Source organism: Megalops cyprinoides, chromosome 3 (assembly GCF_013368585.1).
Source record: "Megalops cyprinoides isolate fMegCyp1 chromosome 3, fMegCyp1.pri, whole genome shotgun sequence".
NCBI classification, from domain to species: domain Eukaryota; kingdom Metazoa; phylum Chordata; class Actinopteri; order Elopiformes; family Megalopidae; genus Megalops; species Megalops cyprinoides.
Window position 1 is genome coordinate 51554270 of NC_050585.1, and position 17615 is coordinate 51571884.

At 45.4% G+C, this 17615-nt stretch overlaps 2 protein-coding genes across 13 annotated transcripts in view; one reads left to right on the top strand and one right to left on the bottom strand.

The window, feature by feature from the left end:
- Nucleotides 1-422: 422 nt before the first annotated feature.
- Nucleotides 423-9560, top strand: LOC118775522 (REST corepressor 2-like). The gene is made up of 12 exons (XM_036525478.1): nucleotides 423-543; nucleotides 1763-1819; nucleotides 2513-2593; nucleotides 2701-2753; nucleotides 3772-3933; nucleotides 4238-4362; nucleotides 5060-5126; nucleotides 5635-5874; nucleotides 6803-6880; nucleotides 7894-7951; nucleotides 8058-8305; nucleotides 9189-9560. The coding sequence occupies exons 1-12, from the start codon at nucleotides 423-425 to the stop codon at nucleotides 9558-9560; spliced, it is 1662 nt and encodes a 553-aa protein (XP_036381371.1).
- Nucleotides 9561-11342: 1782 nt separating this feature from the next.
- The window catches only part of LOC118774888 (serine/threonine-protein kinase MARK2-like), a 38619-nt gene continuing 32346 nt past the window's right edge, over nucleotides 11343-17615 (bottom strand). For 8 of the 12 annotated variants that reach the window (XM_036524473.1, XM_036524472.1, XM_036524462.1 and 5 more), the window contains 2 exons: nucleotides 15187-15225; nucleotides 11343-14175 (listed from right to left, as the gene is read on the bottom strand). In XM_036524473.1, the coding sequence (XP_036380366.1) occupies nucleotides 13728-14175; nucleotides 15187-15225 (487 nt within the window). In that variant the 3' untranslated portion in view covers nucleotides 11343-13727. The remainder of the gene's footprint in view (nucleotides 14176-15186; nucleotides 15226-17615) is intronic. The other 4 variants (XM_036524465.1, XM_036524463.1, XM_036524469.1 and 1 more) reach the window with 2 other exon arrangements.

Consider the following 17615-nt stretch of genomic DNA (forward strand, 5'->3'; position numbering starts at 1 on the left):
CATGTAGCATGTGCAATAATGCTCTTGAGTTTTTGTGCATTTCTTACATTCGGGACATTAATTATAACTATCAATGAAAAATGATAAATTTGAAGGAGGAGATGGCAAAGTTATATTCGTGAGAATTCCTGTTTTAATCATTATTTTACAATTTTGGCACTTCCACTGATTAATTCATGTTGTGTTCTTGTAGTACAAATGAAGAATTTGACTTAATTTACGCGCCCGCAAGTACTGTAGGCCACTTCTGAGGTGTAACCCATGTGTGTGTTCATGACTGTGGTTATATTGCCATGCTGTTGCTACATATGAGTATATTTTGGTAATGTATGAGTCTGTTGATAGGGTGCCGTGCCGGTAGGCCCGAGTATATGTGTAGGTGTTTGTGTTAGTAATACGTGTGTCTATGCTGTCAAGGCGCCATGCCATCGGTGATGGAGCGGTCTGGGTCTGGCGTGCTGTCCCGGAGCAGAGCCAAAACTGTGACCAATGGCAGCACCCAGCACTCTGAGGAGGAGAGCAGTGACGAGGAGCACGCCCACGGTACGCTTCTGTACATTTACTACACCGTTTCTGCCTCTACCGCGCGTTACTACACCGTTTCTGCCTCTACCCCACGTTACTACACCGTTTCTGCCTCTACCCCGCGTTACTACACCGTTTCTGCCTCTACCGCGCGTTACTACACCGTTTCTGCCTCTACCCCGCGTTACTACACCATTTCTGCCTCTACCCCGTGTTACTACACCGTTTCTGCCTCTACCGCGCGTTACTACACCATTTCTGCCTCTACCCCGCGTTACTACACCGTTTCTGCCTCTACCCCGTGTTACTACACCGTTTCTGCCTCTACCCCGCGTTACTACACCGTTTCTGCCTCTACCCCGCGTTACTACACCGTTTTTACGCACAGTGCCACACACTCGAAACACTGCTGTGCCACTCAAACTCTGCTACACGGCCTTCCAAATTTCACCCGTCACAGTTCGTTAATGCTAGGTGCAGCGCCTGAATTGTGTGTCCACGCCAGACTTGCTGATAAACACAGTCGGTTTAGGGATGGATCTTTGGATTGGTACATCAGTGCCTGTAGTTTTCTGCCCGTAGTGTAGAAGTTGCAAAGTGGTGCAGTTGAAATCAAACTAGGCAGGGTAACTGGGTAGCAGAGCAAAAATTACGTGACAAGATTGACTGTGTGGACAACACCACTGACTATAAAAGATACAAATTACTTCTAAACTCATGGGAAAAAATGAGCTTAAAACCCATGCTACACACTAAAGTATACTTCCTCATTTGCATTTGTATGAGCTGCACCTGCTGTACATCTTATGCGTGGTGTTACACCTTCTTCGTTGCTCTGACCAACAGTATGACCCACTTTAAAACCTGGTGCTGTTTGTACATGTAACGCACTATTCAACTGGCAACATGGCCGCAGTGCTGGAAGGACACGCTTGTGCATCTGCTGCACATGCACATGCTCTCAGGCCTCGTCACTACACCAGATGCTGCTGCACAGTCAGCTGCTTTCTGCGTTGCCCTGTTCTCACTTCTGCCAAACCCTCTGTGCTGCTTCCTCCTGTCATTAATTGCCCTCTCCCACACCGCGTTATTCCCTCTACCACCTCCTTCATTTTTTGTACCCTTCCTTCTCAGCCTTTTCTTTTTCCTTCCTTTCTCCTCTCTCCCCATCCATCTGTCCACCCAGGTGCATTATGGGATTTTATCTGAGTGTGTGTTTCCTTTTTTTTCCCCACAGACAGTATGATTCGCGTCGGGGGAGACTACCAGGCCCTGATTCCTGAGTACAAACCAGGTATGAAAGGGGGACGCTGCGACCTGTACATTCACATTTATTCATTTGGCAGATACTTTTATCCAAAGCGGCTTCAAAGCGCAAATAGCCACATAAGGAGTCAGCAGTATTAGAAGCACATCATGACCACGTTTCAATAGGCGGTAGCGTGTGAGGTGTTCAGGTGGGCACGGAAGAGCCGTGTCTTCAGGTTTTTCTTAAAGATAGTGAGGGACCGAGCGGAAGGGAGTTTGGAAGTTCAGTGCACCGTCGGGGGGGAAGGTTCTGGCAAGTGATTTTGTGCCGAGATGGGACCACCAGTTCAGTAGCAGACCGTTGTGGTCGATAGAGAACATAGACTTGAGGAAGTCACAGAATGGGTAACAAAAGAGATGGAGGAAGGTGGCAAAAAAGAACAAGGGGGCAGTTGAGAGGGCAGGAATAAGGGGCAGTGCTCAAAGGAATTAAAGGGAAAATGTGGAGACGTCCTACAGTAATTCAGCCACTCTGGATGTACCGCTGTGTAGTTCCTGTTGGGAGCATTCGTGACATTTTGTGGGATGCTTGTGGGCATGCAGACTTAAATGTGTGTTGGAGGAAATGTGTGTGTGTGTGTGTGTGTGTGTGTGAGCAAATCACTAAGCAGACATGACAGCTTGACAGGGAGTCTGTATCTGCCTGTTGATCTGAGAGTTTGTCATTTTGTAATTGCAGATGGCCCCCCTCAATACACTGAGAAGGATCAGAGAGGTATGCTGGTGTGGTCCCCCAACCAGCTGGTGTCTGATGCTGAATGTAAGGAATAATCTAGCTCTCCTTTCTAAATTGAAACTTGGTATAGTATTAATACTGATGTAGCTCAGTGGATCTTACACTGATAACACTCTTTCTTTCCATCTCAGTGGATGAATACATTCTGATGGCAAAAGAGAAACACGGCTACAACATGGAACAGGTATAGTACAGTGAGCTTATGTACTACCTCAGAGAGTGATTTAATGGCAGAACAGTTAAAAACAGCATTGCCATGAATTTAATTTTATTGTAAAACGGCTATCATGTTGAAATGTGACCATAGTAAAATTACTGAGCACTGAACAGATATAACATAAAATTATTTTAATATTCAGTGTAGTGCAGTATTCGATATGCGTACGGTTAAGAATGTACCGAACAATTTGTATTATTCATATTTCTTAATACAAATTGGTCAGTACATTCTTAAGTGCACTCGTCGTAAATAATGCTTCTGCTTTAGAATTGCAGCTGTGTGGCTGTGTGCACAACTGGCCATAAGCCATTCTCTATAACAGGGAACCCCCCCCCCACTGACACAAGCTCTCAATTGTAAATCCCCGCAACTGTGCTGTAATGAATGAGCACTGTACGTTGCAAGACAGCTCTCTGCAGCTGTGTGCTGTTCAGTAGCACACTGAAGCTGTAAGTCTTCTCCAGAGGATCTGTAGCTCACAGCTTGACAGCTGATGCAGCTCTCTGTGGCATGAAGCACCCAGATAAAGCAATGCTGTACGTCTCCTTGACAGGGCGTCAGACTATCATCAGTTGTACCTCCATCAGTGTACATCTGTTTAAATCTCGCTGCCAAACAGCGAGGCCTTTGGTTTCCTCCTTTAGAGTCTTTAGTATGACCAACTGCCAATCTTGTGTGAAGACTGAGTCTCTCCACTGCTGCATAGTTCATCTGAACCCTTACATTACACTACATTATTGGCATTTAGAAGACACTCTTATCCAGAGTGACTTACATGGGTTACAGTTTTTTTTTTACAGCGTTATCCATTTATACAGCTGCATATTTACTGAGGAGATTGTGGGTTCAGTACTTTGTACAGCAGCAGTGCCCCATAGGGGAATTGAACCGGCAACCTTCCGGTTATGAGTCCGGCTCCTTAATCACTATGCTACAGTGCCGTTTAAGCATGGCTAAACTCTTGCTGTGCCTCCCCCCACAGGCCCTGGGCATGCTGCTCTGGCACAAACACGATGTGGAAAAGTCCCTGGCAGATTTGGCTAACTTCACCCCCTCGCCTGAGGAGTGGACGGTGGAGGACAAGGTGCTGTTTGAGCAGGCCTTCAGCTTCCACGGCAAGAGCTTCCACAGAATACAGCAGATGGTAAGAGGGCAGGGTGGGGGTGGCTAGCAGAGCAGTCGATAATTCAGTCTGTTTTTCAGCAGCCAAAATGCTTTATGGCAAGTGTGTTAAGATTACGAAATTAGATGCAGTTGATTACTCTTTCCACTAATAGTAGTGCAAACTCATGATTATATCACTGTTACAGTCCTGCTGTTTGCTATTACTGCATCCACTACTTGTAACAGATCAGTTTTATACAATTCAAGTTGTAAAAGTCTGTAGTAATTCAAAGACCGAGAGAGTTACTGAAATTTGACCAGTGAGTACAACCTGTGTTTCACAGTTGCCTGACAAGCTGATTTCCAGCCTGGTGAAGTATTATTACTCCTGGAAGAAAACTCGGACCCGCACTAGTGTCATGGATCGACAGGCTCGGCGTTTGATGAGCAAGAGAGAAAAGGATGACAGGTAAGAGATGGAGGAACAGGCTTTTATGTACTCCTCCATTTGTGTGCAAATACAGGGGGCAGACAAAATAATGAAACGCCAAACCAAAAAATGCTAGTATTCTGAAGCAACTAAATCGCAATAAAAAGGAGTCAACATGTTTCATATTAAAGATCACTACTAATTACCAATATTTGTCTGCTATAAAAGATGCTTTAATAGCAACACTTTCTAAAGCAACATTTTAGGCTACCAGGTGCACCCTGTGGAGGAAACGTTTCCTGAAGATATTACCATATTCCAAGTCGATAACACTCCCATACACACTGAAAATGGATTCAAGAGGGATTTCATCAACACCAGCATGAAGTCAGATACCCCTCCCGGCCTCCCAGTCACCAGATTTAAACATTATTGAATTTTAATGGCTGTGCAGAGTTTCCACCATTTCCTTAATTTCTCAAAGAACTAGAGGCTTTCCTTCTGGAAGCTTGGTCCAATATCCCACTAGCAAACAGTTCATAACTTGTGTAAACAGCATTGCAAGAAGGACTGAAGCTGTTCTGAAGGCCAAGGGCAACCCAGCTCCTTATTAGTCGATAATATGCATATATTGTTTGGTGTTCCTATTATTTTCTCTGCCCTATATATAGTCTTTATTGAATTAATATAGTTACTAGTGGATTGTGGCCCCTTACGACTCTTTTCACTCTTTCAGCAACGATGAGGGAGAGGAAGGGGACGGAGGGAGCGACAGTGATTTTGAAATGGATGCCAAGAAAGACGTGAGTATGAGTAAACTTGTATAATATTGGCATTACATGGCATGTTTAATAAGTCTGTATTGTGTCAGTGTGCTGGCCTTCCTCTATCTTTAGCACCAGTCAGTCGGAGCCTTCATTTATAAATGCCTCAATTTCTTGAAATATTTGTACACCACTGAATGTATTAAGTAACATTCGCAATTCTGTTATTGAGCAGCGAATACAGGACTTAAGGTTAGGGGGGGGTGGAGAATCTCAAATCGTACAAAATCACTAGGGAGAATGAACACAGCTTTCAGCTTCATAGTATTAACAGCTGCATTTTTGGGTGATCTGTGTGCAGATGTGCCATCTTTTTCATATCATGACTGCAGAGGAATAAACGACAGAGAAACTGTTTTGTAGAGTGTAGTTTGTCGTAGGCCACTCTGCTGTTTCCTGGTAAATTAGCTGCACTGTTATCAAAGAGCATCTGTCCCTCCCTCTCTGCCCACTTCCCCTCCCCTTCCCCTCTCTCTGTCTCTGTTAGGCCCAGAAACACAGCACGAGCAATAGGGGGGGGCAGAAGGGCAGTTCTGGGAGGTCAGGCCCGGTCAGGAAGGAGAGCCAGGGTTCACAATACAGGCACCACCCCCTGCGAGCTCGCCGGCGCCCCCCAAAGGGCATGCACCTCATTCAGGAAGACCTCGTGTCCCTTTCTGCACCCCCGGATGCGGGAGCTGTATTGCTGAAACAGCTGGACACCCAGCTGGTGTCACTGAAGAGACAGGTGTTTATTATTATTATTTATTATTATCATCATTATATTATCATTATCATTGTCTTTCTTACATCTTGAAATACTTCTATAGAACCAGGTCCAAACAGTGGTCCGTGGGTGCTATAGGATAGATTGTATTTAATGTAATGGACAGCACCTTCCGCAAAATGCGCACTGTTCTTAGGAGGGTTATCTTCTCTACTTCTTGGATGTTGATGTTGCTTGGAATCCTATTGGTAAATTTTTCCAAGCCTTCTTTAACAAGTCCTAGAGCTCCTATAACCACTGGTATAATCTCTGTGGACATTCCCCATATACTTTTGATCTCAATCTCAAGATCCTAGTTAGCTTGATGGACGTGTACCGCTACATCAATCAGTATACACTTTCTTTCACTGTTATATATTTATTTATTTATTATTGATATCTCAGATGGAAGGACACTGATTTTCAGCAGACAAGTGCATCAGGCAGTGCAGGATCTTGAAGTGAGGCGTGTTTTTTTGTAGAACTGGAATAGCTAGAATGATCCAAAGGGAATTGGTTAGTTTCCAAGGTGATCTCACGCACATACAAATTCTGTTTACATAGAACTCTTCTCATGTAATAGACTCCTATTCCAATAGGGGTAGAAGAGTCAATGTTTAATTCTGGGCCAGGTACAGAAGCATCCGATTGTCATACACCTGCTTACTGAGGTTTGCCCCGTGACATTTTTTGGGTCTATGACAGCAAAAAGCCTGCTCATATAATGCACATATAACACTCACATTTCTATACAAGGACCTCATGCTCCTTTGACTGCACACAGCTTCACAGTAGATATTGGCGCTAGCACTATTAGCCACAGTTACCTAAGTGCAGTTGGTTGGATAGCTGGTAGTTTTCCGTTGATGTAACGGTTCCACGCTTATTCCTCTGTCCTGCTGCACCACAGGTTCAGAGCATTAAGCAGATGAACAGCAGCCTGAAGCAGGACCTGGATGGAGGAGTCGACACCCAGCGGCCCACTGAGGTACAGCACAGACACCAGAGCCACTAACACTGAGGCAGGGCGCATGGCGACAGCCCAGTGCAGATCAGATACTGAGAACAGACACGCTGACACAGAACACCAGTGAGACCGTGGTGGCGGCAGCGTGGCATAGTGGATAAGGAGCAGGACTCGTAACCAAAAGGTTGCCAGTTCGATTCCCCACTGGGGCACTGCTGCTGTACCCTTGAGCACTTAACTTACAATTGCCTCAGTAAAAATCCAGCTGTATAAAGGGATAACATGATAAAAAAAGCGATAAGAAACTGATGTAATGAGACTGCATATGGACACTGACAGCACAGAGGATTATTTTCTGGGTGAGTAGGACTGTTCTCACTGAATCAGAACCAGGTGCAATCTGAAAAGGTTGGGTATAGCTTTCATGCTGAAAGTGTAAAGTAAGGAACAGACTCCAGGCTGATGAGAGTACAGTAGGTGCATCTGCTACAGGGCTTTGAATGGGGCACTGTAATTTTATACAGCACACTTCTTGCTAAAAATATCTAATATCAGTCATATTTCAATTTTTACAGTCATCTCTGAAAAGACAGAGTAGGCTTAGGTGCATAGAGGTCTTTGCAGGTTTAGATTTAACAACTAAAAGGTTTATCATCCTTTTGGCTTGATTTGTTTCACTTCACTTGATTTGTTGCCAGCAACATGTACAAAAAGGTTTTCCTGTGTACCACTACAGCAGTGCAGATTTTATCACTGGTCATTCAGATGAGTAAGTGAAAGATAATATAGGTAATATAACTAAATACTCGAGCAAATTTATGGCATAAAAATTCACCAGACCAGCAGGCTGTGGATGGATGACATGAGTGCAGTTGATGGGGGGGAAAACAAGTTTGTGTGGATACTGCTGCCAGTACTGCTGCTAATCAACATGCCCAGCTAGCTGTCAGTGTGAAAGAGAGGTCCTGTCAGGTTGACTGACTGGCTTTCTGTCACGGCCTCCCTGACTTCTTATTGTTTCTGTATCGCTGCAGCCCACTCCCAAGATTAACTCTCGCTGGACAACAGAGGAGCAGCTCCTAGCTGTACAGGGTAAGATGCCGTCTGTGCACTTTGCTGCATTTTGAACATTTACGTAGGAGAAAGCTCTCTGGAACAACTGAAGATTAACAGACTTCACCCCTCCCTGTCCCTCCAGCCATCAGGCGCTATGGGAAGGATCTGGCGGCCATCGCCGAGGTGATCGGGAATAAGACTGTCTCCCAGGTGAGCTCCTTCTTCGTGAGCTACCGGCGTCGCTTCAACCTGGAAGAAGTGCTGCAGGAGTGGCAGGCGGAACAGGAGGTGCTCCAGGGGCATGCTGGGAACATGGAGGACAGCAAGAGTCCGGCTGCAGCCGCAGGAGGACGGGCGTCTGGGGGAAGCAGCTGCGGAGAAGAGGAGGAGGTGAGGATGGAGGAGGAGCAGGGGAAGAGGAGAGAGGAGGTGAGGATGGAGGAGGAGGAGGGGAAAAGGAGAGAGGAGGTAAGGATGGAAGAGGAGGAGGTGAGGATAGAGGAGGAGCAGGGGAAAAGCAGAGGTGGTGAGGATGGAGGAGGAACAGGGGAAAAGGAGAGAGGAGGTGAGGATGGAGGAGGAGCAGGGAAGAGGGGGGAGGTTTGGAAGGATGGAAAAAGAAGAGGTGAGGATGGGGGGTGAGGAGGGGGAAAAGGAGACAGGAGGGAGGGATGGGTGGAGGTGAGACAGCAAGGGGAGGGATGAAAGATGGGGAAGGAATCATGGTGGATGTGAGGTAAAAGGGAAGAATCAGTATCACACCTGTAGAAAGTGATTTCACACCATGATGCAGACGTCTCATGGGAAAGCCTCTCCAGAGAAATTCCTGTGTTATACCGTGTCCAATATTCATACGCTTGTTCCCTACAGCGGTTGTTTGTTATGTTCCAGTACAGGCATTTCATTTTGAACAAATGCAGAAATGTGCTGGTTATGTTGTAAAGTCTGCAGGCTGTGTGGAATGGCCTGGAATGTAAATTGAGCTGAGGGGAAGGTCATTACAGTGCAGAGACAGTGCTGTCAGCCAGTTGGGCTCACAGTGGAAATCTCACTGTTAAAGGCAGCAACCCAAAGAGGAGGAAGACAGCGAAAAGTAGGCACAGGAAAGGGAAGAAGGGAAAGGGAAAAGGAGAGATGAAGGATAGAAGGAGGGTGACCAGATAGTGTAAGCTACAGAAGCAATGTTGGCATCGAATAGTTCACTCTGAAATGTAATTTTTTGACCTGTTAATCTAACCATTTCCTCATGTTGTCATTCTCCCTAAAGGTCCAGATCACCACAGAGTACCCACCCTCCCAAACCAGGACCTCGACACCTCCCACTGGAAGTAACGTCAGTAACTCCAGCACAAATCAAGGCCCCGCCTCCATGTCTCAGCCACCCCCCTTGCTTCGCCCGGCTCCTCCCCCGGCCCCTCCCAGCCTGCTACGCCAGCCCCCGCCCCTGCAGACTCGTCCTGTCCAAACCCGCACCCCTCACAATCATCCACCCCCTCCCCTGATACGGCCAGCAGTCGCATCCTCCCGCCACCAGGGGGGGCTTCGAAACTCACTAAGCTCTAATTCCAATTCCTCGTCGTCTTCTCCGGGTCAGTTACCGCCTTCCTTGGTGGGCCTGAAAGTGGAACCTCCCCACTCTCACTAAGAAGCAGGAGGAGAGGTGGAGTACAGATACCACATGTGGGGACGGTAACAGAATGGAGAGCTGCAAGGTTTTGAGAACGGAGGGGTAGGAGTGAGGGGGGGGTGACAAGAATGTTTTACATCTTCAGTGGGCTGTTACCCCCCAGTGCTGAAGGGTTTAGTGCATGGCATCTGAACTACTGATTCTTCTGAACAGGGCATATGTTGGGGGTGTGGATTCAACGATAATGTACACTGGCATGCTTTGTATACGATTACCTTGACCTTAGCTACTTGTTTCCATAGCAACACTGAAATTGTTTTTTATGGTAAGCAGATTTCTATTGATAGGTGTGGAGTTAGATGTTGGCCTTTTCAGACCCAAAGTTCAAGGTGAAACTGTGGTCATGTAGTCAGGCACAGAGGAGCTGTTAACTATTAGCAGGTTACTGAGAGAAATGCACACAATAGGTGCTTTATAAATGTAGATTAGAGTAGATCCAAACACTAAATTGCAAAATACTTGACTGGTTTTGACTTACAAACATGCAGGCACGGAAGACTACATAAGTAAACACTGGCACTAGAAGACTAAGTTAGCAGTACAGGTATTTTCACCCTGAGTGAATGTGACTGATTTCATTTTTTTATGAAGGCTGTAATTGTTTTGAATTAAATAAATTAAAATTCTGTATTTGCATTCTGTATCTGCTTTTTTCCCATGATAGCAGATGGAGCTGGTTCTGGATTCTTACAGGGCCTTCAGTACTGTGCAGGTTCAGTGGATTGTTGTGTATGTATACGCTCTGAAGACCCAAAGCACTTATTGCGGTTTTTCCTCATGTTCAGACTTCATGTGTATAAGCAGTCAGGCATGTTAAAATACAAAGCCACACAGTAACTGCACGCATGTATCACACTGACATGTGGAGTGGAGCAGGGTTGCCACAAGTTGCTATGAGTTGGTTCCTGCTACTTTTCGGGTCTTCAAAAAACCTTTGTCAGATCTGTCTATAGTACATATATGAAACAAAAGGAAGAAAAATGTTTCTTACATGCAGGCAGCCAAGAGCTGAGCCTCCCAACTACTGATGACATAACTGGGACCAGAGCTGCTCAGAGGGACATTTTTATAACCGTTTCCCTGCACAAGGTCCTTGCCTAGTTTTCAGACCACAGCAAACATGCTACAGACTGGCGGTATACTTCACCTGATTGCTTATGCTTTATTTCCTCCTGCAGACCTTCAGGAAAAATTTCAGAGCTGCTTTTTGCCCCAGGTGTGTCTGTCAGGAAGGGGGTTCATCTCTGCACCAAATCACATCTTAAGATACCCTCTGTAAAAATTTGCTTTGTTTACTGATTGAGCACAAATAGTTTTGTTTTAGATGCATTTTATTTATATTGTTTAATTTTCTCATTTTCTCACAAAAAAAAAATGGACAAAATAAACGTAGTTGCACCCCGGCATGAATGACACATTGTAACTTACACCAATATAAAAGGAAAAAAATAAGATCAACCCTGAAGAAAAATATTCCCAGCACCTTGATAACAATCATCTGAAAGCATCTTCAAAAAAAAAAAAAAAAAAAACTGGGAAATTTAAAGAAAAAGCTAAAAGGATAGACAGATGTGCACATGTGTCTGAAAATTGTTCACTTGCACTTAGATCAACCACTTGTTCCCCATCCATCACTCTTAACTTAGATTTGTCTTGGTTATCTGTTACAATAAAAAAGTTTTTTTTTTCCTCCTTTTAACTGCAACCTTCACATTTGTAGTTCCCCCACCGCAAGAGAGCAAAAGTTTTTTTTTTTTTTTTTTTTTTTTATTTCCATGAGTCAAGCCATGTGACTGTGCCTGGCTCAGACTGAGATGGAGGAGGGTGCAATCCGTGGAGTGCTGGCTGGAAACGCGTCTCGATTGTAAAGCAGGCGATGTTGACGGGAGCTGAAGCAGCATGTGGGTCCGGGGGGGGGGGGCTGGTGGCCGGCAGACTTCCTGCCTCTCAGGGATGTTCAGTCCTGTTCGCAGTCGGCCTTCTCTCCAGGTGCTCAGTCTACCTGAGGGCCCGGAATCGCCTGCCTCGCTGTGTCCTTGCCTTCACTGAATCATTTTTAATTAAAGCCCAACTCCCAGTTCTGAGTGCAAACGGTATCAGTGCGCCTGAAAAAAAATTGCTGAATGAGGACACTCATTCACTCAATTCCGTCTTAACGTAAGGGATTCCTCAAGCAATAAAACCAAGACTGCCAGAGGTTTCATTCTCAGATCACGACCTCAAGAAAAGGAGCTGTCCTTCCCCTGGTAAGAAAAAGTGCACGCATCAGCAGCAGGTGTGGGATGCAAGCCACATACAATACATCTACATGCATGATGTACAGTTCATGGAGTCAGTGGTAAGCGGTTAACTTGTCCGGTCCTGGGAATGCATTTCCCCCCCCTGGCTGATCAGGAAAAACCATGTGGTTTCAAGCAGGAAGACGCTGGGGAGACCTTGGGCATCTCTCGGTTTTTACTTTACAGCAGATTTCATCATTGTCTGTAACAGCACAAGCTGATGCTGAAGAGGAGTGTGTGCATTACCAGATTTTATACAAATAATGTTGAAAAGCTATATCCACACATACATTCCCGCAAATCAAGAACAGGCAGCCTTTGAACTCCAGAATTCCAGGTGCTCATGACCAGTATCAGATACCTAAACTTGCAGCTGGAATTTATGGAGCGACTAGTGCATGATAAGGAAACTACAGTATCAGGGGAAAGCAAACCACATTTTAAATAAATTATAGTTACCTAGCCATGTTGCTGGCTGTCACAATGACCGTTAAGTGATTATAAGGAATACAAAGAGCTGAATCAATGGATTTTTCAACAGCTAAAAAAAGAGATCAAAATCAAAATAGGACCCTTCTTTCTTTCCAGTGATAAACGTTTAAAGATTTTTTCAGGAATATTTCCACTCCTACTCGGCTAAATTGCTTTACGGAAGGTTGAGGGGTATAACAGGAGGTTCCATTTCCCTATACAAAAATGAGATGCAACCAAACAAAACACAAAAACAAAAACAATCATTCAACTTTGTTTATTCTTATAATATTAATAATTTTCTCCAGAAAGGCAACAAAACTCTGACTCACTCCAGTGCAGCACTTTGAAACCAACCAACAACTCTTAATTACAATACAATCCACCAATAATTACTTAATTGGCCCTTAATTAGTTATTCAGAAAAAAATAACCCCTGCTGTAGAAAAGAAATGTGGGGGAGGAGGGCAGAATCGTGACAGCTCATAACTAGAAGACTTCAGGTTCAAATCCAAACTCTCAGTTTATCCTCAGGTAAGACCCTGTATGTGCTGTAGTGATGGACTCAAGCCTCATGGAACACTCAATGGGCGGAGCTGCCATAGGTTGTCAATTATGTGATTTGAACCAATCAAAGCCCTTTGAATTGAAAATGAGTCACTGCTAGCTCCGCCCAGTAAGTTGCTAACTGAGGCTTGCTTGCGCATCACTGCGGTTGTACATTCAGAGTGTTAAACTGCAGCGCTCTCAGTCCGGTTGCAGTACACACCTGGAATAAGGAGTACGATACTCAAGTAGTATGGTACTTCACCATCATTTGGGTTAGGGGAGGGGAAGGAGTGGGGGAAGGTTACAACTTGCACTAACAGGAGCTGGTTTGAGTTTATAACTTATAACAGGAAACCCACATTCTGTTGATCAGTTCATTTCTCTCTCCCCTTCCTCTCCATTTCCTCATCACTCCACTCTAACTGAAATGAGACATGAGGTTTAATAAAGACCACCAGGGAAAACACAAAAATAGCCACATAAGAGGACAACAAAAAAAAAAAGAAAGGGGAGGAGGGGGGACAGAAAACCCAAACAGAAAAACACCTCCCCAAAACAAACCACCCCCTAAAAATCTGTACACACACCTGCCCCAGAAACCTCTCCCAACTTCTTCTGCCCTGTCAAGTTTATGCACTTTCCATAAATCAAACCTCCACCTCTCTTAAAAAGCTTCAGTTCTCTCCGTTGTCCTGGTCTCTCAAAGCTCGAGTTCCTCCACTCCTGCAAACAGCCCCCCTCTCTCCCGGTGTCCACTTCCCCAGGTTTTAGTCCTCCTCCCTCCCTCTCTCTCTCTCTGCCCTGCTGGCTTGTTTCCCCCCGTCCCTCACAGTTTGAGCTCATTGGCGATCTTGGAGGCGATGTTCTTGAAGGCGATGGAGGTACCGGAGATGCGCTTGAAGCGGACGCCGTTGAGGGAGAGGCGGGGCAGCTTGCACACCTCCATCTCCCACTGCACGAAGTCGTCGCGCGCCGGGTTGCCCGACACGCAGAGCAGCATGAAGCGCTCGCGTAGCTCGTACTCGCAGCTGTTGGAGTCCAGCACCTTGCGGATCTCCTTCATCATCTCGTTGGGCTCCATGGAGGACGTGGTCTTCATGCTCCAGGTGAAGCGCAGGGAGCGCGGCTTCGAGTCCTTGGAGGGCTGGTGCTGGGGCGGGGTGGGCGTGCTGGGGACGGGCGACGGGGACAGCGAGTCCTTGTTCTCGTCGCCCACGGAGCCTAGCGTGCCGCCTGGGCCTTTGTCCCTCTTGTCGGCGGTGCTCAGCATTGGCCTGGAGCGGGTGGGGTGGGGTGGGGGTGGAGTGTGGGTGGGGTAGGGTGGGGTGGGGGTCGTGAAAGAGCGGGAGACAGCAGAGACGGAGGGGAATGGGGAGAGGATCGACAGATAATGAAAAAGATGAGTAGGGGAAAGAAGGCAGCGTGAGAAACATTAAGGCAGCAAGTTAAGGGAGAAGATAGCAGTAATGGGAGAGGTTGGATTAGTGTGGAGGGAGTGATAGTGAAAGAAAAGACCAAACATCAGTCTGACAGATTCTGAACGCTGCCAGGCCCCACGTGAAACTGCACTTACTCACCTGAAGATCTGCGGAAGCAGAGCACGTTTTGTAGAGGGAGCTTAGAGCAGCGAGTTTTGCTTAATTTAAAGTGAATCTTAACTAAGTCCTACCCTCTCTCCTTCTCTCATTCATTCAGTCACACACACACTCACACACACTCACACACACACACGTGTCTGCATGTCAGAGGAAACCACAACTGACGCATTTTAACATCACAGATACAATGATACACATAAGAACCTAGACACCTGGTGTATGAATTTAAAACTACACTGGAGTCTGACCTATTCACATAACATAGTGCCTGTATGCATCTTAAGTTGTGTTTTAGAGGTGCGTTTTAGAGAGAGAACTGGAAGGTATAGCAGGCTGTGTATTCATGTTAATGAAGTGATGGTCATGATGGCAATGCACTGATTCAAAGAATTTAGATACATCGGGATGGATGTGCTCCAAAAACACAAACTCAAAAACAACCTGCTCCCTGCTACAGAAACCAGTGACTAACAGACAGACAGAAAGACAGACATCACATAGAAAATCATTTGATTCAATTTACGGAACAGATTTTCCACACTCATACCAGCAACAGTCATTCATCAATTATCATCCAATTAACCCCCCCCCCCCCCAATCACTGCATCCGTAATCAGTGCAATCTGCTCAGTAATGGATTCAGGATTGATTTGTCGGATTGGCCCGTCGGCCGCGTTTTTTTCTCACCTGCTCGCCTCATCCCGACCCTCTCCCTCATACGGGCTCCTCAAAAAAAATCGGCACAAGTTTAGTCTTCCCCATTACACCTGTGTCACTGATAATTACAGCACCTGGGACCAAGCAAGCCATGACTCTTCCAGTTTCCAATTATACAGATTATCCCTTATGCTCCACACAGTACATAAATTTACCCCATGAACTGTTTAATTAGACATTTTATGGCTTTAGTGAAAATATTAAACATGGGTAATCACAGCCCCACCTGTCCATCAGCTCTGTTAATGCTTTACAACAGTCTAAACTACAATTTCTTGTAGTATTAAAAACTACATATTAAAAGATTCAGCTAAGTACCTACAAGGTGTTCAGCGACCCTGACAATTATGAAACAGAAAGCAAATAACTCATTCTCCTTCTGCCTGCTATAAGAGAAAAGGAAATGAGAACATGAATGAATGTATGAAGATGCTAAGCAAGTCATAGCTAAAGATGTATGTGGCGTGTGAAAGCGAACGCTGAATGGAAGTTTTTCCTCAGTGTAGTCAATGCTGAGTAAGAATACTCTGAAAACTGAGAGGATCAGAGGAAATTAAAGTGTATTTAGGGGGCTACAATGCAAGAGGGAGAACTCTTCCAACAAGAGTGAAATAAAACATTAAAACTTTGAATTTTTTTTTTTTTGTGCTGATGGAATTGAAGGGAAGAGTCAGTGGTCACGAGCCTTTGAGTCCCAGGTGTTACATCACAATGCCATCTCTGCTGCTTCCTGCCACACCCCCCACCACCTACCATCCCCGCCGCTTTGCACCGACACACACGCCTCTGCACACAGACAGACCAGCAGGCAGACGGGACACAGACAGACAGAGACTCCGTTAAAAGCACCAGCACCACCCGCTCTGCTGCAGAAATTCTGCTCCTGATCCATGAGCTGGAGTTCGCTCCAGGTCTTGCCTGCTGCCGGGCTGCAGCTTTGCTGCTCAGGGAAGCACACTGCAGACAGACTGCATTTGCAAGGTAGACATTTTCCAGAAACCTGGGCTTCCTGGGCATTCTGTGACCTTGCAAGTGCCCTTACGCTGTGATGTAGCTCCAAGTTAAAAAAAACAAAAAAAAATCTCTGTCCAGAGACAAACCCCCTATCACCAATGTTTTACCTGAACATATATTCCCTTTCAACCTGTTAACCAAACAAATACTCAACTTTGCATAAAGTGGCCTTTGTTTGCAGTTTTTCAATCAACTGGTGGTCTCTATTGGTGTTAATGAAATCATACAGTTTTCAACTCAAAACACAGGAATTCTAAAAAGGGACCAATAAAAAAGGCTACAATACCAGTGGGAAGAATATACTGCCAGAACTAACCAATAGGGGTCAAATATCTATTTACTTACTCAGGAATAAATCAGTACAGTATCATCCTACAACACGGACAGTTTAGACTGTCCTCTTATACAGGATTAAAGAAACTGTTCACTGTGTTCATTCCTGGTGCTGCAACGTGACGCATCTTCTTGATTAAACCTATTCGATACCTGTTTGTTCATAGATTTTTATTGGGCCCATGGCAACTGCAGCATTTGAGAACTCACACAGCCCTTGTTCACCGGAGATTCTTATCTAATAAAACATACATCTTCCGACACAGGCAATATTAATACATGTGGAACAGGATGTCTGAGGCTGGCTATACTTCACAGTTCTGTCCTGCTCTGCACTTTCAAACGGTTGGGTTTCATGAGGCGTTTGGTAAGAATCTTGAGTGAATAAAGGGACTGTGTGAGGCTCATGCAGACACAGTAGTGCAACGAGGACCAATGACCAGAGCTGAAAACAGACCACATTTAAGTCCCAGACAGGGAGGAAACTGGACAGCAGCACAGTAAGGAGGTTTAGTGCAAATAGCCGGTGTTTCAGCCAATAGGGCTGACCTGAGAGAGAGAGAGAATGGGAAAGACTGGTGTCCACAGTGAGACTGGATCAGCACATGCCCCACTTAACTGCTATTCTGCAATGATTTCAAAACCTGACAGTGCTGGAGTATTTGTTTCTGGTTCTCCTCAGGCACCGTACAGGTGTTCAACTTTCCTCAAATCCTCACACAACTCTTAAACACTGCTCCTTTCCTGCTTTAGTGAGGAAATGAATCTTGAGCCTTACATTAATTACTCCCCACACCAATGGTTCCAGAGGGGCTGATCAAGAGCAAGTGAACTGTTACCACCTGGACTTCATTTCCCATCAGCCCCTCTGGAAAACATTTTGTGGCATCTGCTATACTGTAACGAGAAAGCAACCAGTTGCTGCGTTACCACATATTCAGTACACGAGACTAGCAACGCAGTGCTTTATGAAGCGCTGCACCAAGGTGGAAAAAATGGTATAACTGTGACACAAAGGTTGACTGGTTAAAAAAAAAAAAATGGATATGCTT

Bases quoted from the DNA above. Each gene is read 5' to 3' on its own strand.
- LOC118775522 (XM_036525478.1), top strand. From the start codon at position 423: ATGCCATCGGTGATGGAGCGGTCTGGGTCTGGCGTGCTGTCCCGGAGC. The intron at 4,363-5,059 runs GTAAGAGATGGA...TCACTCTTTCAG, and splicing joins AAGAGAGAAAAGGATGACAG to CAACGATGAGGGAGAGGAAG. The intron at 8,306-9,188 runs GTGAGGATGGAG...CTAAAGGTCCAG, and splicing joins GCTGCGGAGAAGAGGAGGAG to ATCACCACAGAGTACCCACC.